At 46.7% G+C, this 25,061-nt stretch overlaps 1 protein-coding gene across 50 annotated transcripts in view; it reads right to left on the minus strand.

Moving 5' to 3' along the window:
- Positions 1-25,061, minus strand: part of SRGAP3 (SLIT-ROBO Rho GTPase activating protein 3) — a 393,430-nt gene that overhangs the window by 49,701 nt on the left and 318,668 nt on the right. For 26 of the 50 annotated variants that reach the window (XM_084989345.1, XM_084989346.1, XM_084989362.1 and 23 more), the window contains 4 exons: positions 21,006-21,090; positions 12,017-12,044; positions 7,000-7,102; positions 1,526-1,586 (listed from right to left, as the gene is read on the minus strand). In XM_084989345.1, the coding sequence (XP_084845471.1) occupies positions 1,526-1,586; positions 7,000-7,102; positions 12,017-12,044; positions 21,006-21,090 (277 nt within the window). Of the gene's footprint in view, positions 1-1,525; positions 1,587-2,693; positions 2,725-6,999; positions 7,103-9,415; positions 9,503-12,016; positions 12,045-21,005; positions 21,091-25,061 lie in introns of all 50 variants that reach the window. The other 24 variants (XM_084989331.1, XM_084989335.1, XM_084989337.1 and 21 more) reach the window with 2 other exon arrangements.

The following is a 25,061-nucleotide window of genomic DNA, read 5'->3' on the forward strand; positions in this document are numbered from 1 at the left end:
TTGGGGAGGGGGCTGCCACTGTGGCAGGTGGAAGTTCCCAGGCCAGGAATCAAACCTACTCCATAGCAGCAATCTGAGCTGCTGCAGTGACAACACCAGATCCTTAACCCTCTGTGCCACAAGGGAACTGCAACGATCTTGATTTTTTTTTTTTTTTGTCTTTTGATGGATGAACCCATGGCATATGGAAGTTCCCAGGCTAGGGGTCAAATGAGAGCTGCTGGCCTACACCACAGCCACAGCAACGCCAGATCCAAGCCGTGTCTGCGACCTACACCACAGCTCACGGCATCACTGGATCCTTAATCCAATGAGTGAGGCCAGGGATCAAACCTGCATCCTCATGGATACTAGTTGGATTTGTTACCACTGAGCCATGACGGGAACTCCCAACAATCTCATTTTTTATGTGTTTCTACAAGGCCATAACAAAGAGGAGACCTTGATACCTGACAGTAATGACAAAACAGCAACTGATAAAACTGAAGGAATTAGAGGGGCTCCCTCATCCAAAATGGGAATTAATGTGGGGAGACTGGGATCCTCTTCCTGAGATTCAGTTTTTTCATAGTATATCTTTAAGGGAAAGTGTTTACCCTTAAAGGCAGGTGTCAGTCAAAGTTTGGTTTGTATATTGTATGTGCTCAATACACATTGTTAATTTCTTTCGACACTGAATTTCTACCACCTGTGTCTCTAATCCCATCCTCCTGGCTCATTCCTGTCCAGTCACATTATCCTTCCTCAAATATTAGACATTTATGCTTGCCATTCTCTCCACCTGGACTGCATGGCTGGCTTCTACTCAAATACTATCCCCTCGGAGATGGCTCTCCTTACCAGCTAAGCCAAACCATCCCTGCCCACCTCCAGCCATTCTCTATCCCCCCTTTAATTAGTTTCTTGGCATTAACACTATCTGGAATTATTTTCTCTCTCTGCTGGTTTATTTCCTCACCCCTCTAATTGGACATATAAGCTACCTAGGGCCAGCATCATACCTGTCTCCATGGCTATACTCCCATTGTCAAAAACCAGCACCTGTCATGAACTCTGGAAATCTATTTTTGGAGGAATGAATAAATAAAGAGCTTGGAGGCGCAAGTGCTGGGGACGCCATGCAGTAAATCCCAGACACCATGTTTCCTCCATAGAACTTACTGCTATCTATCTAGCAGTGTTAAATGACTAGTTGGTCAACCAGATCCAGCACTCAAAAGTGCAGAGCTCTGAGGGTGAGTGGGAGCCAGGAAGGAACTAACACAGTTCTCTCACGTGTTAGTTCCCTCTCTGCCCTTCTGTTTTCCTAGTTCTTGGGTTTTCTCACCACCACTTTTAGTCCCATATACACAGGGCTCAAGAGACAGCACTCAGGAAAGCAGCTGTTCTATGGAGCATTTTCCCTCTTGGAAGCAAAAAAGCGACAGGAAATCTTCCGAGATGAATCTGAATCTCATTTCTTATGAATACAGCCTGGCACCTGTTCTGGAAAGGGCTGAAAACACTGCCCCAGGATGGAGCTTACCGTATAAATTGATGTATCGGATGCAGCTCTCAACAACAAGTGGTATAGCTTGTCCTGAATCCTTAAGGAAAAAAATCGTGAGTTGTACTGAACTTGGCAATTGTCACAGGAAAAAAGACACTGCAAACACAGATTATAAACTCAAGCCAGAAGATTAGTACCATCGGATTAGTAGGAAAACAAGCAAGGAAGTGCGAATCCTGAAATCTCCACAGACAGTGAAAATAGAAAGCCTTCTGTTATTGCAGGAAAGGCACAGCTATGGTGACTTTAAAGAAATGCTCTGCCTTCTTACTCAGCTGGGTAGGATAAGGGCTCAGGAGGCCTGACTGGCACATTGGGGAAGGAGAGGGAGCCCACGTCCACAGTGGACTGGAGTCTGCTCTTGAAGAGTTCTCCACCTCCCACTCCCCTCAGCCCCAACTCAGCTCTTCTTCTGGTGCTCAGGGATAAAGGCGCAGGGTCAAGGCCTCCACCTCGTCTCCTAGTATTAAGAACACACTGTGGGGAAAGCAAGGCTGACCCCAGGGATCCTTCTGAGGTCTGAGAAAGGGAGACCAGTTCTACTCATGGTGCAGATACTCAGGCACCCTAAACATCCAGAGAGATATTTTAACAGTAAGTGCGTTACAAGAAAAAGTTCTAGAAATAGCTGATGTCAGCCATTGACCACTGAGTGGCCAACCTTAAGTCAGAAAGGCTGAATAAGATGCAATTCTAAACACAGGCATCTGGGGTGTGAATGTATTTTCAATTAAATTTTCCTAGCCTGGCCCGTGGCCAGAGGGAGCTGGGCAAGGGAGAATTTTCTTTTGGATTCCATGATTGGTTGACCTGTTATTCCAGGCCACTTATAGAGTATAAAATCTCCTTAAAACTCTCTTTTAAAGGGAGCCAAATTAAATATTAGCCTCCTCAGAAGGTTAGGGAACAAGAGGCATAAGTAATATGCTTGTGTAAAGGGACAGAAAAAAAACCCCATAAATTTGGATGCTTTCATGGCTCCTCCACACCCCACCTGCAAATTCTTTCCTTGATTAACTACAGTCACAGAAAGGACAATAAAGTGGATTCACTGAACAGGCAAGAGGGGAACCTGTGCTAGAGGCAGGACTAAAGACAGGTTTCAACCAGTTGAATGGGGCTAACGGAACTTTCCAGTAAATACCTGGTTCCTGGTTCGAGCATTTCTTCTTCCTCTGATAACAAAAAATAAACAGGCAGCAGAGCAGGAGAAAAAGAGAAGATTACGCAGGAGTAAGATCAGTTAGAGTAAGCAGATCCTTCAGAGTCCGGGAATGCCGAAATGCAATGGCAGCCAGCAAGGTCCGGGGAGAGGGCAACCAGCCTGTGGGGCGGGGGTGGGGGGGGGATGCCTGGGGCTCGGGGCCTCAGGGGAGCTCTACACCTGCCCTGGCCAGGCTTCCAGGGTGGCTGCCTGGGACAGCAGGGGCAAAAGGGCCTCTTTCAGTCCTTGTCAAATGCAGGAATGCTGTGTACTGAATGAACCCCTTCCTCACCCCAAGTCTAGCTTCTCCTCAACATAGGGGCTGTTTATTCACGAATGGGCAAGAGCCCACCTAAGACCCCTAAGGTTAGCCCAGCTCTCCAGGCAAAGGACACACGCCCTCATGTGTCTACTGTAACACTATCCCTGCACATCGGCTCAGGAAATCTCGCTCCTAGTTCTTAGGGAACCAAGATCTCACTTATCAGGTACCCTCTAGGTCGGTGGTTCCAGATTCTACACAGCTGCCTGGGTTTCCTACCACCTGGGGGAGCTGGTCCCAGGTGCCCACTTGGCTTCTCTCTCCTACCTCCTGCCCCTCGCCCTGGCACTGAAAAGGCCTCATGGAGCCCGCAAGCTGACAAAGCCTGGAGGAGGGAGGGAAGTGGGGTCCGGAGTCCTTCATGATCTTGCAGGCAGAATGGAGGTCGCCAGTTTTCCAAAGAGCAGCTGCCTCTTCTCTCTTCCATGTTTGCAGCAGGTTGGGTTCCTCAGGGGTGGGCGCTGGCTCTCATCCCAGCTCCTGGAGGAGGCCACCCGACTGAGAAATGGGAGGATGTGCGCCTCTGCGCTGGTGTCATTCACCCAGCTGCTGGCATCTCAAAGACTAGGACTGTCTTATGGTGGCTTAGCCCACTGGAACCTAGGCCAGCAGGGCCAGGTGGTCAGGTGATGCCCTGGGCGCACTCAGGAAAGCTGGGCAACATTAGAGCTAACGCTTCCGTGGGGCTCACGCTGGGCCGGGCAGTGCGCTAGGACCTGTGTTAGCTCATCTGATGTCATCACATGCTCAAGAGGAGGATAATTATCATGCTCACTTTATAGAAACAAGATGAGGACACCCCGCCCACCTGCCACTGCCTCTCCCATTTGCCCTGGAGGTAGATTTCCTAGGTCTCAAAATTCATAATAATAAATTGAGTTTCCTTCTGTCTGAGAGGAGAGGAAAAAAAAAATCAAGGATTTTGAAAAGAATCCATTCAGGTAGGGTCCTAGAAACTTGTAAAAGTAACTCCAACAATGTTTATCCACCATTCTTAACTTGGGGATGCTTCTTTGTCCCTCTAAACCGTGATAATCATAGGCTCTCTGTGATCTTATTTTATTGAAAAGCCTTTCAGGAGTTCCTGTCGTGGCTCAGGGGTAACAAACCCAACTAGTCTCCATGAGGATTTGGGTTTGATCCCTGGCCTTGCTCAGAGGGTTAAGGATCCAGCATTGCTGTGAGCTGCGGTGTAGATCACAGATGAGACTTGGATCCTGCATTGCTGTGGCTGTGGTATGGGGCCAGTAGCTACAACTCAGATAACTCAGATTCAACTCCTAGCCTGGGAACCTCCATATGCTGAGGTGGGGCCCTAAAAAAAAAAAAAAAAAAAAAAAAAAAAAAAAAAAAAAAAAAAAAAAAAGAAAGAAAGAAAGAAAGAAAAAAAAAGAAAAAAAAAGAAAAGCCTTTCAGAGGTTTGGCATTTCAAAGCTGAAGACTCTTAGTTGACGCAGACTCTTCTTCCAGAGAGCACGGGAATCATAAGAGCAAATTAAATTCTGTTCACAAAGGTGGAGGACTGAGTGGATCATGGTGCCCTTCATTCTCTGAGAGTTAACAATCCCTGAGCAGGGGCCATGCCGTGTGTAATCTGTCTCCACACCTCGAGCCCATAGGAGGCGTGCAGAAGAGTTGGTTGAACAGTATTGATAGTACATCATATAAACACATGTGACTACAAAGAAATGCCAGTGCTTAACAAACATTTTTTTTTTTTCAGAAACCCCTGAAGAGGCTATGCTCTTATTCTAGCAATGTGCCTTGCCACTGCTGGGTGCCCTGGGGCATCCCTCTCTGGGGGCTCTTTTCAGGGCCCACTGCAGCCAGTGCCTCTTGCCATTTTATGCCTCCAGTGGCTGCAAAGCTGGGCTCCTGAATGGTACGTTCCATTCCAAAGACTGAGGTGTCCATTACAAGGCAGAGTTTTGGCACTGCTGACAAAGGCCCTGCTGCAGGCTCTCAGGAAGACTGACCAGGTGGAGCAGTGGCATGAAATTTGGAATAAGAATGTGGCTTCCTGGTGACTACCTCCAAGGGGCAAAACACTCCCATAATTGATGTGTTTATCGGGGAATAACTTCAAATTACTTGATCATCACACATTTTATGTAAGAGCTCTCTATTCAGAGATGATTTCACTAAACAAAACATTTAATTTTCAAATGCTGTCAGGTAAGTCAGCTCCTTCCGAGTCCTGACTAATCACCCATTTCCAAAGAGCTGAGCAAATCCTGGAAGGTGTCCCTGCTGTCTCTGAGCCATTGTATATTCTGTTCCTCCTCTCAGGGGCTCCTCTGTCCTGCTGCCCTCTGCTGTGTTCCTGCCCTTCCTTCAAAGCCTCCTGTGCCCCAGGGCTCACACCCCTCCTGCTCTGAGCTCCCACAGAACTTATTTCTGTGGGGATAAGCCACCAAGTGCTCATCCTGAATCATTTTCCACGTTTAGCCTTCTATGTTGAAAGCCTCCTGAGTGACACCATAAGCTCCTGAGGGCAGGGTAACAAACGAGTCTCAAGCCCCTCTCAGCTCTGGAGTGTGGCTTCTTGGAGAAGAAAGTCTTGTTGGAGTGAGGAGGGAGGATGAAGAAAGGGCTCTTGACACAGCCTCCTCCTCCAGTGGCAAACCACTCACTCAGGTCACCTCCAAACAGCACCTCTTTCCTGGTGCACCTGGCAGCACCTCTCCTTTTGGGGCCCTCCATGCCTCCTTCCTCTGAGGTGTCCTAAAGCAGCCACTGCTGTTTCCCAGGCTGGGGCAGCCCTGACTTGTGCCCAACTTCCTTTCCCCCACTGTCCCTTCCCCAGAACTCAGTTCATAGGCAGAGACGGTCCTGCCTTCCCCCTCCCTGAGGCCAACCCTCCCTGTTCCATAAGCCCTGTGCATGCCCTGTCTGAGGACAGAGGCTAGAGAGCCAGAGCTGGGGCAGCCTCCACCACCCTACAAGGGTCAGCAGAGCCTTAGAGCCTTTACTTTTCTCCTGGCTGATATGAGTCATATTTTTCTATAGAAACTGTCTTCATTAGATGGTGGTGGGCTCTCCAATAACTGGAAGGGATCTCCTGTTCCCCTAAGTAATGCTAAGAATGCATCTCCCCTTCCTGAAGTGTGGCCCCCACCTGTTGTCCTTTTCACCTCCATCACTAACTTAACTTGCCTCGAGACATTTTACCTGGGATGGCTTGCTCCTGCACCCTCTGCAGCCAAGAAGCAAGAAAAAGACACTCACTGAGGAGAAAAGCTGTCTTTAGTTTAAGGTCTGAAGGGTTAACCTGGAATTCTAAAGGACTACCTCAGCTCTCTTCCTTTCTCCCACACTCCCTAATAAGAAGCAAACTAGGCAGAGGGCTGTCTCCCATAAAAACTGTGTTTCCCTTGCTGATATATTCTCAACTTTTAAAAAAATCACTTGTATAAAAACACACTGTTACCCCCACGGGTTTTTTTTTTTTTTTTTTTTTTTTGGTTTTTTTTTTTTTTTTTTGTGCTGCTCTGTTCAGTCTCCTCTGGGAGATGTGAGTGTGACTGAGGTGAGGGCGTTTCTCTAATGGTCCCTCAGGCTGGTTGGGACTGCAGGGCCTGAAGCAGAGAAGCATGGTTGGCAGGGATGCTGTCTGGAAGCTGGACTTCACTGGGTTCCAGCACCACCTCATCCCTCCCCCAGGGCTGAGGACAAAGGGGAAGTACTTAGGAGCAACTGGTCAGGGACAAAAGCAGCTCTGCCTAGAAGCCCTCACTGAAGCTGCTGGGAGGGCCAGGCTCGCTATAGGGCCTGGCCGAGGGCACAGATTGAAAGCTCTAGTCCACCTGTCATCAGTTTGTTGGTCAGTCAGTTAGGGCAGGGCTGTTGGTCAGGGGAGGAGGTGGAGAAAGGCTGCCATTACATTGGGCACATTCTCGGACTCTGTGGCTCCCCACCAAGTACCTTAATGAACGCTTCCATACAGCCGTTAAATAGTTTATGGCTACACACTGAGAGAGGCCTAGGTCTCCTCATTTTCTGTGGTTTAGGGGGAAGACAGGGGGGCCTGGGGGAAAATGGAACAAAAGAAATCAAGAAAGCAACCAAGGTAAACATACAACAGGGAAAGACACTCGTATGACCCACGAAGGAGGAGAACACAAAATGCGAATGGAAGGCCTGAACCCCCAGTGCACTGGTGTCCAATGCTCCATCAGAAGGCCTCTGGATGGTTAAGGGGGTCTCAATTTACCCACAATGTCAGACAGGAGCAAGGCTCAGGTAACACAAATGCATTCTATGCATTCTAAATCACAGAGGGATGTAGCACGTGTCCAGGAAACCACTGAAATGCCAATCAGAGGCTGTCATCCCACAAAACTGACCAGATGGAGGGGGAGTCAGGAAGAGATGTAATCTGTAGCCCAAGAAAGCAAGAGACTTTCAAAGATGATTGGAAGAGTTAATTTTCATTATTTTGGCTTCAATTCATTACCAAGTCTCAAATCCCAATGTACCAGGGCACTGATCTTCCTAATGCTGCTTAGCATTTCAAATGCACTTGACTGATCTTTATTCCATTGATCTAAGAGCCAGGCAATTATTAATCTCATTTTAAAGATGAAGAAACGATGCCAGGAGGGAGGCTGCAGCTTCTTTGGGGTCCCCAGGCGACCCCGGATAATGATTATCTCCTGTCCTTTAACCAAGTACACTTTCAAGTAAAGTGTTTTCAAATCCATTATCAGCTCATCCCTGTATGTGTGGCCCCATTTGAGAGAGGCCTAAACTGAGGCCTAGAGAGGGAAACTGGCAGAGTTAAGCCTCAAACACAGGTCTATTTGGCTCCAAGTCCAATATTTTTCCCAGTAGGCCAGTCATGAGCCTTAGGGTACTTTTTCATTTCCAGCCAAAGCCTCATTCATCCTATTAACCCTTGCCAGTGGAGGACTTGTTGGGTCAGGTTGAAAGTGTCTTGCTTGACTTCAGGATCTCCATTCCCTGTGCTCTATTCTTGGCCACAGGGAGGGGCGACCATCCATGGTTCACCAGCAACAGGGAAACAGCCACAAACACCGGATCAGTCTCCAGAGTTGCTCACATGCATATACCTGTGTTGGCTTATTTGCTCACCTTTCACCACCTGGCTCAATGCTGCCAGCCTTCCAGGGCAAAGGGCTTTCTGAGGTTAGGAGGAGGGCCCCCAACCAAGAGAGGCACTTAATTTTTAAATGGCTTAGTTCACAATTTAGGAGGTGCCAGGTGGGGACCAAGCCTGGCAGGGCCCATGTGTGACAAACACAGACCCAGCCCTCAATTCTTGACTGATTTCTGTGAATGGGCAAGAAATCACACGTGAAGCCAATCAAGGTGCTGAGACTCATGCTGCCTTGCTTGCTGGCCATGTGGGCCTGTCTCCTTCAGCAGCCCCACCATCTAGGGAACTCTTATCAACTTTTCCTTGGTGTCTGAATACTGAGCAAATGCTGCTAGCTCCAGGACATGCATGGGCAAAGACACAGCGGGATTCAAATATCATGCCACCCAAACACTGGAACCAAAATAACAGCACAGACCAAAATGTTGAAAAGAAACAACAGGCAAGATTATTTTGAGCCCATCTTGGATCTATGTCAATTTGGTTAGCTAAGTCCATGTCATTTCTTTTTCATAAGTTAGTTATTTTTTGAGGACGTGGGTATGTGGGAGTGATATTTCTTACAACAGATCTGCTTTTGAATTTCCAAATGCCAAAAGAGAGTGCCAAAAATATGACAGAGGGCCAGAGGTTTTACGTATAATAACTGGAGGATAGCAACTTCACCATCTTGTTTCCATGGTGTCTCGGGTTTCTGTTTTTGAGTGTTTTCAGATGATTTCTTTAAGTCACATTGTATGATACCCTCACAACAACCCTGTGAGGTAGGCAAGAACTAATTAAATCTACTTTAAGCATAAGGCAAATGAGCCCATGAGCGATTAAGAGATTTGCCTAAGGTCCTAGGAATAGAATTCAGCTCTTCCTACTTCAGGTGTGAGTGTGAAAATTGGGAAATGGATTTTACCACAAATATCCAGCAGTAGCATTAAATTATCTACTGAACTCTCATGGCCAGCAAGAGTAGAGACTCAATGCAGGTGTTGGACACCCAATACCAAAAAATCCAGGGTGCCTTCAAAATTTCATTTCTTAAAGCAAGTCCTAAGGATTTTTCCTTTAAGTTACAAAATTTCTCCTGCCCAATCCAGAAAGCAAAGGACTGTTGGAACCACACTGGGATCTCTTTCTTTGTGTGGTGCTCTGGGCTCTGGGTGGAATCTCTGACAAGGAAACGTAGCTATCCCAACTTTGCATGACATCAAATCATTACCGACTTACTGAAGTGCTGGGTGGGGCACAAAGTGGGGAGCAGGGGGGCAGCTCAGCCAAGGAAAGTGGGGCAGCCTAAGCCTTCCATCTCTTCTGCTGCTCAGTTGCAGAGCAAAAAGGAAAGAAAGAGAAAGAGAGAGAGAGAGAGAGAGGCAGGGAAAACAGGAACAGGGAAAGCCACGAGAGGAAGAAAGAGAAACCAGAGACCAATGTTCCCTTTCTGCCTTTTAATCAAGATGAAAATTAACACACATTAGCAACACAGAAATTGGCCTCAAAATTATTCTGTGACCAAAGGATGATGATTAAAATTTTTCCTTGACAACCCAACACATGTGGGTGTCGACATCCAAAATGGCAGCAATATTGTAATTCAATGGCAGTTGGGCTCTTGGAGGCTGTGCATGTGTGTGCACGGGGTTACATCTGTTTGGACAAGAAATCTCTAGTGATTCTCATTGCTAATTCAAACATGGAGCAAGTCAAACTAGGTTAGGGAAAACAGTTAACGGTTTGAATAACCACAATCAAACCTTATGTTTGCATCTGCTTTGCCATTTACCATACTCCTTTCAACTGCATTATTGCATCTGGTCAGCCCAATCACAAGGTTATTACGAATTGGGGCTATTCTCAGATAAGGTTCTTAACTGTGAGAAAAAAATATACAATGTGTTGCAGCCTTTGTACAAAAACTGGCCTGTCTATACAAGGCCAGCAGCAACTTGGCTGAGGGGACCTGCTCAAATGATCATTCGAAATAACACTGACCTTGGACAGGAAACTATGGGAGATACAGAGAGCCACAGTGTAGAAATAGCTCACCCTGGGCATTTAAGATTAATTAAAAAAAAAAAAAAAAACCACTTCCAAGTTAGCAATGCACTCCACAATAACTTAAAAATGATTTTTGGAAGTAAGAGGAAGTTTTAACTTTACTAACAAAGTTGCCTTTGATCTTGGCCAAGGGCCAAAGTGCAGATGGCTGGATTTGCTGCATACTGCAATGCATCTAAGTAGGAGGTCTGCAGTCCTAGCTTGGATTTCCCAGGCCCTGTGTCAAAGCGGGTGTGGAAGACAACATCTCAGAGGGCTTTATTTTTAAAAAACAAAACTCCTCAACTTTTCTGTAAGGAAGACCCTGGGGCCTCGCCAACGGTTTGATTCCAGATCTCTCCTCCAATCTGCTGGAACCATCTTCTCCTGCCTAAGTTCTAGGAATTAGGAGGAAGTGAGGGGTGACTCAATTCATCCCCCATCTGTTTCACTATTTGCAGACTTTGGTGTAAAATGTGACTTTTGTTGTTTTGGGACTATGACAACATTCTCTTGAAATAAATAAATAAATAAATAATACAGTTTCTCAAAGGTTCTTAGAAAGTCACTCTGCACATCTGCTGACCCGTGTGCTAGAAGGGCCTGGTCTGACGTTATGAATCATCCTGATGTTCCCAGGCTGCCAAGGCCTAGAGGAACAGCTGCACAGGCTAAGCTTCTGGCGAGCCCTGAGGCTCCCCCACCCTGGGCCCAGCAAACTGAAAACCCCGGGGCTTTCCAAGCCTCTTCCCAGCCAACTCCCTTCCTGATAAGGAGGGAGCTGAGGGTCCATCCTCCCTCTTGCCAAGCAGGACAGCTTTCCAGGATCTCGGCCACTGGGAAGCACAATGAGGAAAAGATGTCTTTGGGTCAACGGGCCCAGAATGAGGCAAAAGTGGCTGTCAATGGCCACATGATGGAAAAGTGCAGCCTCTGGGCCACTGGCTGAATTCACGTTGGGCAGTGGAACAAGCATTGCTGGGAACACGGAAGTGGATGGGCCCCAAGGAACCTGGGCAGCGACAGGGCTGCTTATGGATCTAAACTCCCTGCAAGCAGAGGAAAGGTCCAGTCCTGGTCAGCCCTTCAGCTATCAGCTGTTGAGTGAAAGTGTCCACTGGCTCTGGTCTGCTCAGGGAAAAGCACAGAGGGTGATGTGCAGTGAGCTGGAGAGAAAGCACAAGCTGCCCACAGTTAGTTCCCAACAAGGGGCTCTGCCACCAGGCATCCGTGCAGGGAGGTCCCAAGCCCACGTGGGCAGTAGCGGCGGCATCTGTGAGCACATGTGTGTGGATATGCACATGCGTATGCCCGGTGGTGTGTGATTCTAGCATATTCAAAGCTTTGACAAACCTGGACCCAGGGCTGGGCCCCTGGCTGGGCAGTTTGCTTGGCAGCCATAGAACAGATGGGGAGACAGGTTGACAGCTAACCCACAGCCTCTGGCTTCTCCTGGATGCCCTCTGCCACTCTGCAGCATGTGTTAGAGCCCCACCCTCCCACCAGCTGGAAAATGCCCAAGGATGGTCCCACGTCCACAGCACCATTGAAAGCCCCCTCCTGGTCACCAGTGTGATGCTGGTGCAGAGCAGCCAGAAGAGCTTTGCCTCTCCCCTGAGCACAGCCACACTACCCCATGGGGACACTGGTGAAGAGTTGTCCCCCACAAGACTCTGCCCCTCTGAGCCTCAGCAATGCCTGTCTACCCACCTCCCTGCCTGTTCTGCTCCTCCCACAGCCTCCTATTCCCACCTCAGGCAGCAGGTGAAGGAAAGCAAGATCCCCAGTTCTTACCTGGTTGTACCACATTCTGCTCTCTCCCCTAGAAAGAAAAGCATAGAGGGATGTTTAATTATTGGTTTTGTTTTTGGCTTTGCTTATCTTATTTATTTATTTATTTTACCAGAGAACATTCATCTTTTTCTTAAGACCAAGAAACAGCTAACAAAGTAATTATTTGTGAAATGTAAAATCTAATTATGCCCAAGGTCTAGTCTGTTGGGAAGAACTGAATCTTATCAAATCCTCAGTGCTTCTTAGTTGTAGGGCAATGTGCACATGTGTTTCATTTGTTATTGTTCATACACTTTTTTTTTCAGTGATTCTCAAACTACAGCCTGCTGACCACTGATATGAGAATCTTCTGGGGCTCTTATTAAAAATGCAGACTTCTTGGAGTTCCCGTTGTGGCGCAGTGGTTAACGAATCCAACTAGGAACCATGAGGTTGCGGGTTCGGTCCCTGCCCTTGCTCAGTGGGTTAACGATCCGGCGTTGCCATGAGCTGTGGTGTAGGCTGCAGACTCGGCTCGGATCCCGCGTTGCTGTGGCTCTGGCGTAGGCCAGTGGCTACAGCTCCGATTGGACCCCTAGCCTGGGAACCTCCATATGCCGCGGGCGTGGCCCAAGAAATAGCAACAACAACAACAACCAAAAGACAAAAGACAAAAAAAAAAATGCAGACTTCTTGGCTCTTTCTTGGGTAAGAACCCACGAATCTGCATTTTGATAAGCACCCCAGGTGCTTCCTTCTATGCAAAACTCAGCTCAAAAACTCACTCATTGCTTTATATCCACGGATGTTTAGTGACCACCTGTCATGCCTGGCACTGAAGGGGACTAGCCATAAGACACCTTCTGTTGTTTCTTGTCATGCCCCTACACCTGCCCCTCCTTCCTTATCTGCTGAAGAACCTACTTGCTTCCTTTACTGGAAAAGAAAATCAGTAATACAGGGTCTCCAGGTGCCTGCCCACTCCCCCATGACCTCTTTTCCTGGTGCCCTGGAGGAGGTGTCCTGCTTCTGCTAACACTCAGACCCTGTGCTCCAGGTCCTGAGCCCTCAGCCCTTCTCAAGGGCTTTGCTTCTGTAAGTGTCTCCCCTGAGTACAGCATCAGCAGTCTCCTCTCTTCTGGATCACTGTAACAACACTACACTGGATATGTCCAACTTGGCTTTTGAGCCTCCCCTTGACCCTATTTCTACTATAACTCCATTTCTCAGCTCTCCTTTCCAGCAACACTTCCTGCAGGAACTGTCTAGGGTCCCTGGGGCTTCCTCCCCTCACCTCTGCAGCTGGCTTCTGTCCCCTCCACTCCATGGAGCCTGCTCTGTGTGGCTGAATGTCTCCTCTGCTCTTAGCTGACTACTCAACACTCACCACTGACTAACTCAGTTAATCACTCCCTTCTTATAAAGTTTTCTCCTCTAGATTTTCATGACTCTGTATACTTTCCAGGGGTCTCTCCTGCCCTGTCAGCTCTTCCTCAGTTTCTCTTGTCGTCTCCTCCTCATCTGCCCAAACTCTAACCTCCAAATGTCAGAATGCCCCCAGGATGCAAACTAGGTCTTCTCTTCTCTTTCTACCACCCACACTGGGGATCTCAAATGCTTACTGAGGACTCCCTAATCTTATCTCCAGATCTTACTTTTCTCTGGAATTCCAGGCTCATATCTACTGCCTTCTTTTTTAACAGCTCTATTGAGGTATAATTTACATATGCTAAAATTCACCCATTTAAAATGTATAATTCAATGATTTTTAGTAAATACTCAAAGTTGTGCAACCATCACCACAATTCAATTTTAGAACATTTCCATCATGCAGAGAAGATCGCTTGTGTCAATTTATATCACTCACTACCTCTGCCCACCTCCAGCCTATGGCAACCACTCATCTACTCTGTCTCTATAGATTTGTTTATTCTTGATATTTCTTAAAGTAGAATCATATACTATGTGGTCTTTTGCATTTGGCCTTTTTCACTGAGCTAGTGCTTTTGAGGTTGGTCCATAGCATGATTAAGTATTTCATTCCTTTTATGGTGAAGTGGAGAACCTCTAAGCCAGTGCTGTCCCATGGAAATATAATGCAAGCCACAATTTCTAGTAGCCACATTACAAAAAGTAAAGAGAAACACGAGATTAATTTCAATGATACATTGTATTTAACCTAATATGTCAAAAATATTATTTCAACATGTATCAATATAAAAAATTAATAAATATGTATATAAACACATACATATATATAGTATTAAGTCTTTGAAATCCAGTGCTGATTTTACACATCTCAGTTCAGACTAGCCATGTTTCAAGGGTTCAGTAGCCACATGTGGACTGTGGCCACCACATTGGACAGAACAGTTCCAGGCTCTAGAATCTCATCCAGCATCCTCATGAAGGGACTTTATTTATTTACTTATTTATTTATTTATTGTCTTTTTGCCTTTTCTAGGGCCACTTCCCATGGCATATGGAGGTTCCCAGGCCCAGGGATCTAATCGGAGCTGTAGCCACCAGCCTACGTCAGAGCCACAGCAACGCAGGATCCAAGCTGCGTCTGCAACCTACACCACAGCTCACGGCAATGCCAGATCCTTAACCCACTGAGCAAGGCCAGGGACCGAACCTACAACCTCATGGTTCCTAGTCAGACTTGTTAACCACTGAGACACGACGGGAACTCCCATAAAGGGACTTTATAAAAGAAAGAACTGAGCATTTATTTTTGTCTCTAGAAAACAATGCTGAATGGGGCTGGAGAGAAAAATGAGGAGAGGAAGAGAGTGCGAGAAGTCTGAAAATAAAACTTGGAGTGAATCAACACACAGTTCCTTAATTCCTGACCAAAGCCACAAGCAGTTACAAGAGTGACTGCAGCTGGTTGAATTGAAGCCAAAGCAGGAAAGGAGAAAAATTAGGTAAAATGGGAAATTTGTTCTGCTTAATTTGACTGTGTACCTGGGGTCTGGGGCAAATTCCTACCAGACATCACTTGGAGTTAAATTTTCATGTAGACCCAAGACCTTGAGCTGTTGCCAACGGCAACCCATGAAAGGTTCTGCCAGGGCCTAGGTTGACTATGAATCACATTGTTTCCCTTGGGGCTGTAGTCACTGGGCAACTCTGACTTACGAAGGGGATGAGGAAGAGGTTCCTGCTCCCCATCCTCTTGGTTCCAGAACTGTCCACATCTCTATGTGCTGGGTACAGTGCCCTTCTTTTAGTCCTACCTCACCACATCCCTTCCTGCCTTTTCACATGCTGTTCCCTCTGTCCCAACATTCTTTGCACAGTTTTTCATGTGGCTGACACCTTATCCTTCAGTCTCAGCTTAAACATCACCTCCCCTCGTGGCCTCTCTGATCACCCAACCTAAAGCAGGTGCCCCCATGTCTCCCCCCCCATACACATCCATTCTCTATCTCAGCCCAAATTTTTTATGCAAGGACACTCCAGATGGATGGACAGATAGGGGCCAGGAGGGAAGGGGGGAAATAGGAATCAAAGGGTCTAGGTCCTCGAGTGGATATCAGAACACACTCAAGACAGACTTTCTCTGGCAAGGAATCGAATCTATTCTCTTTCAGTTTTTGACTCACATTACAGCTCTCAAAAATCCCTTTACTGGGAGTTCCTCTTGTGGCTCAGAGGTAACAGATTACCTGACTAGTATCCATGAGGATGCGGGTTTGATCCCTGGCCTTGCTCAGTGGGTTAAGGATCTGGTGTTGCTATGACCTGCAGTGTAGGGCGCAGACACAGCTCGGTTCTGGCATTGCTGTGGCTGTGGCGAAGGCTAGTAGCTGCAGCTCTGATTCAACCCCTAACCTGGAAATTTCCACATGCGAGGGTCTGGCCCTTAAAAAAATAAAAAAGAACCCCTTTACCAACATCCTTTAGAATATGGTGTTACAACTCCTAACAAATAACAGAAATCAAAAATATTCAGATGCCTTCTGATATCTGCTAGGATTTAAAAAATATATTTTACAGTTGGCAGCTCAGTCATTTTCTAGAAGGTCAGAATGTCTGGTCCTGGTGGATATTTTGCTCTGTAATGGGCTATTAAATCTTGGCCTGAAAAGGTTATGTCCATCCTCTTATAGATAATGCACTATTCATCCTTGAGGGGCTAGGGTACATTGAAAAAGCACCTGTATCTTTGGCGTAAACCCTGAGCTTACTCACTACCCAGAGCAGTAAAAAGGTCAGAAATCTAAGACTCAGAGATGATAAACTAAGAATCCTCTCTGGCCAGTAAAATGACATAGCCACAGCCAGGGGCACATAAGGGTGTGCGCTCTCGTTCCCAAGATGTGGCAGTGACATTGGTAACAAGGAATGCCAATTTGCAAGGTCCCGAGAAGCTTCTCAAGTTGCATGTCTGGGGTCAATCTGTTAAAAAATCCACCAAGTGAGGGTGACTCAAAAAACCTAGTGTTTCCTCCAACTTGTGGTTTCTTTAAAGTGCGCTGTCAAGAGAGTACTTGAGAGAAAGCGAGGCACTAGACATGACATGTTACTTTATTTTAAAAAAAGCTTTGGGAGTTCCCGTTGTGGCGCAGTGGTTAACGAATCCGACTAGGAACCATGAGGTTGTGGGTTCAGTCCCTGCCCTTGCTCAGTGGGTTAATGATCCGGCGTTACCGTGAGCTGTGGTGTAGGTTGCAGGCACGGCTCGGATCCTGCATTGCTGTGGCTCTGGCGTAGGCTGGTGGCTACAGCTCCGATTGGACCCCTAGCCTGGGAACCTCCATATGCCACGGGAGCAACCCAAGAAATAGCAAAAAGACAAAAAAGTAAATAAATAAAAATAAAAAATAAATAAAAAAAGCTTTGTATGTTTTTAGTCAAGATATTCTGCTTGGCCCCATATTTTGAAATTGTTTTCAAAACGACTAGATTATCCCCATACAAAATAGCTCTGGGAGTTCCCATTGTACCTCAGCAGTTAACAAACCCGACTAGCATCCATGAAGATGTAGATTCGATCACTGGCCTCCTTCGGTGGGTTAAGGATCTGGCTTTGCCATGAGCTGTGGTGTAGGCTGCAGATGTGGCTCAGATCCTGCGTTGCTGTGGCTGTGGTGTAGCTGGCGGCTACAGCTCCGATTGGACCCCTAGCCTGGGAACCTCCATATGCCATGGGTGTTGCCCTAAATAGATCAAAAAAAAAAAAAAAAAAAAAAAGCTCTGAAGTGATATAAAAAGGCCTTTGATGTAGGTGTCACCCTACCCTAGCCCCACTTAGAAGAGCTTTCTACTGAATGGAAGAGTTAACATGCCCAGGTAGAAGGAAATCATTTGAAGACACTCAGAAGAATGAATCAGAAGATGCTGAGCTTTCTTTGGCCTGTTCAATTTTTTCATGGCCCTGTTTTGCCCAATGGGCAAGAACTTTATCAAACCAAGTTGGTGAAAATTCTCCCCTTTCACCTAATGCCCTGAGAATCCAAATATACCTTTATCATGCAAGGGAAATACATAAATAATTAAAGATTTGGTCTCAGCTTCAGTTTTTTGCAGTAATTTATTAACTTTAGTGAATAACAATACATCAATATCCATTACTTGTGATGAATATACCCTACACAGATAAAGTGAAGATGTTAATAATAGCGAAAATTGGATGTCGAAAATATGGGAACTCTGTACTATCTTTGCAACTTTTTTATAAATATAAAACTATTCTAAAACCAAAAGTTAATAAGAAAAAAACCTCCCCAGAATTGACCAGTCTCATAAGACCCATCCCAGTTATCAAAAGGAGCACAATAGGCTTTCCCCACTCTGGTTTATGAGGAAACAGGACTACAGAAATTCTTATAGATGGCTCTCTTTCTTAGCTGCCACTACACTTCTGAAGCTGCATTTTCCTGCATTTTTTTTTTGTTACTATTCAGCTCAAAATTCACAAGAAGGACTCATAAATCACATCTCAGAGCAAGGCGCAGCCGGAGGCTAAATAAACTTGGAAGACCAAACGGGTCAGGAGTTATGCCAACCAAAACTAATTATTATGATATTTTATTAAGGCTATTCAGGCAGGGGCAGGAATGAAAGGCTCATCTGATAGCACTTATGGAAGACCTGGAGAGAACTTTCTCATCTGGGGTCTTATTTTTTAAAAGAATACCTTGTTTTCTAATGCAGGACATGCGAATTCAATAATACAAGTAGCCAGAAATCACAGGGCCCCACCTTTTGTTACATGGCTCATGAGAAAGAGCTCCCAGACCCCAATCCGATGGCCATAGAAACTGATCCTGCAAATCATGGAAGCTGCCCCCATCACGTACTCACCCAAGCTCCTCTAGAACTTTTTGTCTCTTCCCCTTCCCTCTGTTCTTAGTTTTGGTCCCTTCTGTGTTACTCACACTTCTCCACGGCCCCACTCTCCTGGTCCAATCCCCAAATGTCAGGATGGGCAGAATGTGGAGGGGTGGGGGTGGGGTGGGGAATGAAGAAAAAGCTCCCTGCAACTCGCTCTTCCCCACCCTTCCCCTTGTTCAATGAGTTCTGACAAATGAAAACACCCATGTATAACCACCACCCAAATCGGGACATAGAACATTTCCATCAGCCCCAAAAGCTCCCCAGCTCTCACCAGCAAGAACACAACAAAACTAGTCTAGAGTGATAGAAATCAGATCAGTGGTGGCTTGAGCTGGAGGATGGAACACTGACTACACAGAGGCACAAGGGAACTTTTGGGTGATAGAGACAGTGTTCCATATCTTGATCTGAGTGGTGGTTATACCTGGGTGCATATGTTTGTCGAAACAGACTGCTAAACATAAAATGAGTACATTTTATGGAAGAGCCATTATACATCAATAACGTTGATTGAAAAAATTCATTGGTATTAGTTTTAAAGCCCTGACTATTCCTTCAAGCCCTACTTATGTATGTTCCTTAGAGCCTTTCTGCCTCTCCAGAGCCCATGGTGAAACCGGCCCCTCGGGACTCATGATCCTCGGGGTCTACTGTACACCTGGGGATTCATTCAGTAGTTCTGAGTAACCATGTTACCACTGTTTAATTTCTTATGAATTCATAGGTTGTCTCCCAGCTCGACTCTAAGTGCTTTGTGACTGGAAGATGGCTCAATTTCTCTAAGATGGTTCATTCCTCTAAAGCAGGGGCTCAAAAATGCCAAGCACTTGCAGAGCCTGGCAGTCCCCTTGGTAGCTGCTGAGCAAATGGATGTGAGGGACTTGTGTGCCGGGGCACAGCCACTAAGATGTGCACCCACAGAGAAGAGGGTGTGCCAGCGAAGGGCGAGGACATGTTGAGTATGACCAACACCCACCAGCTAGTGACCGCTGGCTCCACAGCCCAGCACAACTCTCATCCTGCCACTCCTCCATCCCCAGAGTGCTCCTGAGTGATCTCTAGGCTGCTTCAGGCTGTCCTCTCAGGATCTACTGCATCATCTCCTTAAAAGGCCCCTTCATCTCTCCCACACTGTCCCATTTCCCAGACCTCATGTTTTCTTTCCTTTCAATGGAACATATCCTTTAGCCAACATGCCTCTCCAAACACAACACAACAATATATCTGAGTGTGGGGCTAACAGTGCTCCAAGCAGAGTCCAGCAGCTTCAGAAGCCCCAGACCAGGTCCTCCTCTCAAAGCCAAGCCTCATACCAGGCTCAAGGGTCATGAGGACTTGCTCTAAACCATCCCTGACCTTGGATGGTTTCTAGTTCATGTGTCTGTGACCTTTCCATTCAACATTCATTCAGTGGCTATTAATTGAGTGTTTACTATGAGCCAGGCACTGTTCTAAGCACTGGAGATAAAATGGTGGACAAATTAAGCAAGGAAGTTCCTACTCTGGTTGAAGACATGCTGCTGTTGCGGGCAGGGGCATGACCAATGACAACAAGCAGGTAGACAAATAAGACATTGGATGGTTTCATATGGTCAGAAGAGAGATGAAGAAAATCAAACAGAGAAAGTGTTGGAACAGAGGTGGTGATTCTTTGAGGTTGGGTGGCAAGGTGAGTCTTGCTGAGGAGGTGGTATCTGTGCTGACAGCTGAAGGATAAGGAGTCATCCACACAGAGATGTGGGGTAAGGGCATTCCAGGCAGAGGGAACACCAGATGCAGAGGCCCAGAGGTAAGAATAAGTTGGATGAGTTTTGAGGTGCAGAAAGGAGCTTGGTGTGGCTGGAATACAAGAGGGGAGTGTAAAATGGGTAGATAAGGTCAGGGAAGCAGGCAGAGGTCAAAGGATCTCAGGCCTCATAGGCCATGGGAACAGTAGGGATTTTACTCCAACCGTTGTTGCAAGCCTTTGGGAAGTTTTGTTTTTGTTTATATGGCCACACCTATAGAATATGGAAGTTTCTGCTCTAGGGGTCGAATTGCAGCCACAGCTGCTGGCCTATGCCACAGCCACAGCAATGCAGGATCCAGCCATATCTGTGACCTAAGCCGCAGCTTGCAGCAACACCAGATCTTTAATCCACTGAGCTAAGCCAGGGATCAAACCTGCATCCTCATGGACACTATGTTAGGTTCTTAATCCGCTAAGCCACAACGGGAACTCCCTGGGGAATTTTAAGTGGAAGCCCCAGGTCCCTCAGGAACCAAACCCTGGCTTACACATATGGATTCTTCTTCTTGGACCTAGAATTCTGGCCAGGCACTTCTACAGTACTCCTAGCAAAGAGGATCTGCTAAAAGGCATCAGTGCAGACTCCTGCGCCCTGAATCCCACCCCCTACCTACAGATCTCTTATCACTTCACCTGGGACTCACCCCCACAACCTAAACTAAGATGTGTTTGCCCCATACTTTCTGCAACAAGACCGGACTCCTCAGCATGTGTTCCAGGGCTACTTTTCCAGCCTGTTCATCCTGGTAGGTGGCTCCAGTACCAGGCCTTTTCCATCAAGTGCCCGGAATCTCTACCTGAAACAGCTCGAGGGGCCACACAAAACCCAGAGGGGAAGACCATCCCGCTTGCCCACTTCATTGCCCAACTTACCTTCACCCAAAGTCTGCTTGAGTAAGTCATGCTTGGCCTGCAGCTTAGTGATGAGGTTACTGCCATTCACATATTCTTTAAATTTCTGTAAGACACAAGGCACAAGGACGTTACAGATTTCAGGGCCAAGTCCTGCCATCTCTGCCTCCAGAACAGACCTCCGGGGAGGGAGGCCACTCTCAAGGACCCCAGCATGGGAAAGGAGGGTCTCTGCAACTGCTCCATTGGATCCCTCGCTCTGCCAACCTTGGCTGAATACTCCCATAACGAACTGCATATCAGTCTGGAAACACAAAGAAAGCTCAGGGGACAGGCACAGTGAAAGGTGCTTCTGTCAGGTGAGGACTGCAGGAGTCCAGGCAGAAGGCTTCTTTAGCCATCACAGCTCCATGCTTCTGGGCCAAGAACAATAAAGATGAGATCTGTCCGTGGGGCACTTAGAAAGACAAGAGCATGTTATCAGATCTATCAGAGAGGAGCCTCCGAACAAGTCTGTCTTTTATCTGGCTGTGCTCTGAAGGCAGAACGGCTTTGCAGGCACCTAGAGACATTCCTATTAAAATAACCCAAACTACATTGGGGGATATTATTTTCTTCTTTTCACAGATGAGAAAGTTGATGCTGGCACAGAGAATGATTTGCCCAAGGTCTCTCGGACCCTAGGCTCCTCTAGTTCAGGGGTCTGACCAAACACAACGCATTTCAGAGCAGTGCCAGGGACTGGGCGCCTGGAACAGAAACACTTCTACCTGCCCCCAGTTCTGCCTGGCCTCATCCACGCCTTTACATGGGTACACCAATTCTTTCTGGATCCCCGGTGCCTACAGCTATACCTGGCATATAGCAGGTGCTAAGAAATTAGACTGAATCCCTGACCTGGTGGGACTGACACAGCAGTGTAGGGAGAGAGATAATAAACTAGTAAAAAATGTTAAGTAAAATAGACAATTGTCAATGGTGGGGAATGCTTCGGATAAAAACAGGCAGGAATGAGGGTCTGGGCAGACCTCACTGCAAAGTTGCCTTCTGAGCCCAGCCTGAAGGAGGAGAGGAAGGGGACATGTGGCTGCCCAGGGGAGGGAGGGGGTCTAAGCAGACGAACAAAATAACAGAAGCCCTGAGAATGAAGGCACAGGAACAGATGTGATTGCCCAAATCTGCAGGCTAGTTTCTCACTAAAAATGTTCATTCTATGGAGGCTCAGAGATGCTGCACAGAAGGAAAGATGTGAACCTCTGTTGCTCAGGATGCCTGACCACCACCACCTTCCTGCTGAACACAGGTAGGGGGAAAAGGCCTGTGGGGTGGGGCTGACATGTGTCTAGGAAACAGTGAGGTCACCACACCCTGCCCCCAGGGTTTCTGGAGGTTGTGGTGTCCTCTCTCCTCAGCTGTGGTTATTAAGAGTCACTCTCCCTTGCATCTGTAGAGCACCAGACAGCTTTTAAATACATATGTGTGGTCCACTACAATCTCAGACAGCAAATGGGGGGACACCACATCCTCATTCTGCCCAGAATGAGAAAGAGCTCAGGGCTGCAGCCATTCAGTGTGCAACCTTGGCCAGATTTCTGAACATTTCTGGGCCTTCATACGCTCCTCAGGGTGAAATGACAGTAGACTCTCGGTGCTTCTCCAAGTGTGGTGCAGGGACCAGTGGTCTCCTCGCCAGCTTCGGAGAGTGTGAACATATAGGTTCCTGCTCTGCAGTACTCCTGGAATACCATGAAACTAACCAGAAGTGCTCACATTTCCAGGGCGCCACCCTGGGGAGGGTGGGAATCTGGGAACCTATGTTTTCAATAAGCTTTCCACATGACTCAAAAGCACACTTCAGTTTAACAATGACTCACCTAGTGGTTTTCTCTGGATGCTTCTAGTAATATTGCCCTTTGACTTTATCTTGTGTTTAAGAATTCACCAAAGGGGAGTTCCCCTTGTGGCTCATTGGTAATGAACCCAACTGATATCCATAAGGATGTGGGTTCAATCCCTAGCCTCACTCAGTGTGTTAAGTATCCAGCATTGCTGTGAGCTGTGGTGTAGGTCACAGACGTAGCTCAGATCCTGCACTGCTGTGGCTGTGGTGTAGGTTGGCAGCTACAGCTCCAATTCGACCCCTAGCCTGGGAACCGCCATATGCTGTACCTACAGCCCTAAAAAATAAAACCAAAAAAAAGAGAGCTGAGGTGTAAGTAGGTATTCTCATGCCTCATGGCCCCAAGCAGTTGAGCTCCCATTGTAACTATGTTTTGGTGGGTAATTCACTGGTCAGTGCAAATTACACCCTGGGGTTCTGGGACCTGTGGGCCCTGCCATCTTCTTCCAAGCTTCACCCAGGCTTCACATATGATGCGTGAAGGAAAGAATGCCATTGACTTGTACTGATGTTTGCATTAAAAGGCGTACCATGTCCTCAAAAATACCTAGAAAATGTCACAACATCAGGTCATGAGGTGGACTAGCCAACCAGGTTGATAATTTGAATATTAAGATGAAAATATAACATCCATGACCCTCATCATGGATGCTATCTTCTACTTTCAAGCAAGCTGAACCCCCTTCTTTGCTTCTGCTGCCAAAATGACTTGATAATCACCCGTACTCCTCACTTATCTTTGTGACCCATAAACTAGTAGGCCCCTCATGGAGGTGGTAAATCTTGAAATTGGCATGGACTGATTCACTAAGTCTAGCTTTGTTTTCTTTCTTGAAAACAACAAAGCGTAAGAGCGCTGATCAAGGAAATGCAGTATGTGTCAACTATTGGTTTTCCATGGGGAGTTGACAATTTGTCATGAAATGGAGTTGGATGTTAGAATTGGGTGGGTCTGTGGCTGGTTAAATGACCATAATTTAAAAGTGCTGATTAATGGATCTATATCAGCCTAGTGACATGTTTTGAACAACTCTGTCTTTGGCCTTGGCCCTGGCACACCACTCAAGTTTTTTTGTTTTTGTTTTTGTTGTTTTAATTGACAAACTTACTGAATCTGCAGCTGACACGAGGTCTGAAGAGACAGCATATGTGATGAGAAACTGGATCAGGATCATGACAGTCTGGCTGAACCCATCAAGAGGAAATCTAACTGGTGATAAACATAAGACATACCCAGGACATCACCTACAAATCCCATAGGATGAAGGTGATCTGGTTTAACAGCAGTGTGGTTGGAAAAGAGATTTTTTCTTTTAAGTAGGACCTTAGGATGCATTAAAAAAAAAGGAGCATAGCACCTAAAGTAGAGAGAGGTGAAAGCCTGGCCCTGTTCCATGCTGGTCACACCACTGCTGGAAGCCTCACTTTAGAAGAAGTACTGACAAACAGAACAAGTTCAGGAGAGAGGCGCTAGGATACTGAGACTCGACACAAGCTTAAGAGGCTGGATTGAAAGAATTAGATATGGTTAGCCTGGAGAAATAAAAGCCCAGCTCCCTGAAACCTCGCCAAAGACTGTCGAGTAGAATTAGCCTCTCTGCACTGCCCCAGAGAACAGAATCAAGATCACTGACCAGAAATCCTAGTGAGGCAGATTTCCTAAGATAAGAGAGATATGGGGAAAACATTATAATACCTAGAGCCAGCTGCACACCAAGCAAAAGGGTTATTTAGGTAAGGAGGGTGTGCAGAATCTAGATGACTTTGGGGCAGGGAAAGGACTGAATAGGATCAGACATCGGATGGAAGACACAAGGTTGCTTACAACCAGGGCATTCATGTTCACCAAATTCATGTTGAACCGAAGCCCTTACACCCCCCATCCCTGTTCCTCTCTGGCCAAGTGGGGTATAAGTAATCTGAGATGTTACATGAAGGACGGGCAACTCACCAGCAATCTCCAAGGACCACCCAGGGCACAGCCTGTTTGCAGAGCCCATGCTCAAATTTGAGACAACTCAACATGACAACCATTCTCTAAGCTCGGGAGATGTTCCTTGGGGCATGCATGTCATTCTGTTAGCCCCTTTCCTCTCACCCTACTGAACACAACTCTGTTTTGTTTTGTTTTGTTTTTTCTAGAATAAGAAAATTGCAGTAACTATCAATCCATGATT

Source organism: Sus scrofa, chromosome 13, assembly GCF_054392235.1.
Source record: "Sus scrofa isolate SSC_HxYL_T2T_F1_AM1 chromosome 13, Sscrofa_HxYL_maternal_Yorkshire_Landrace_v2.0, whole genome shotgun sequence".
Classification (NCBI taxonomy): Eukaryota; Metazoa; Chordata; class Mammalia; order Artiodactyla; family Suidae; genus Sus; species Sus scrofa.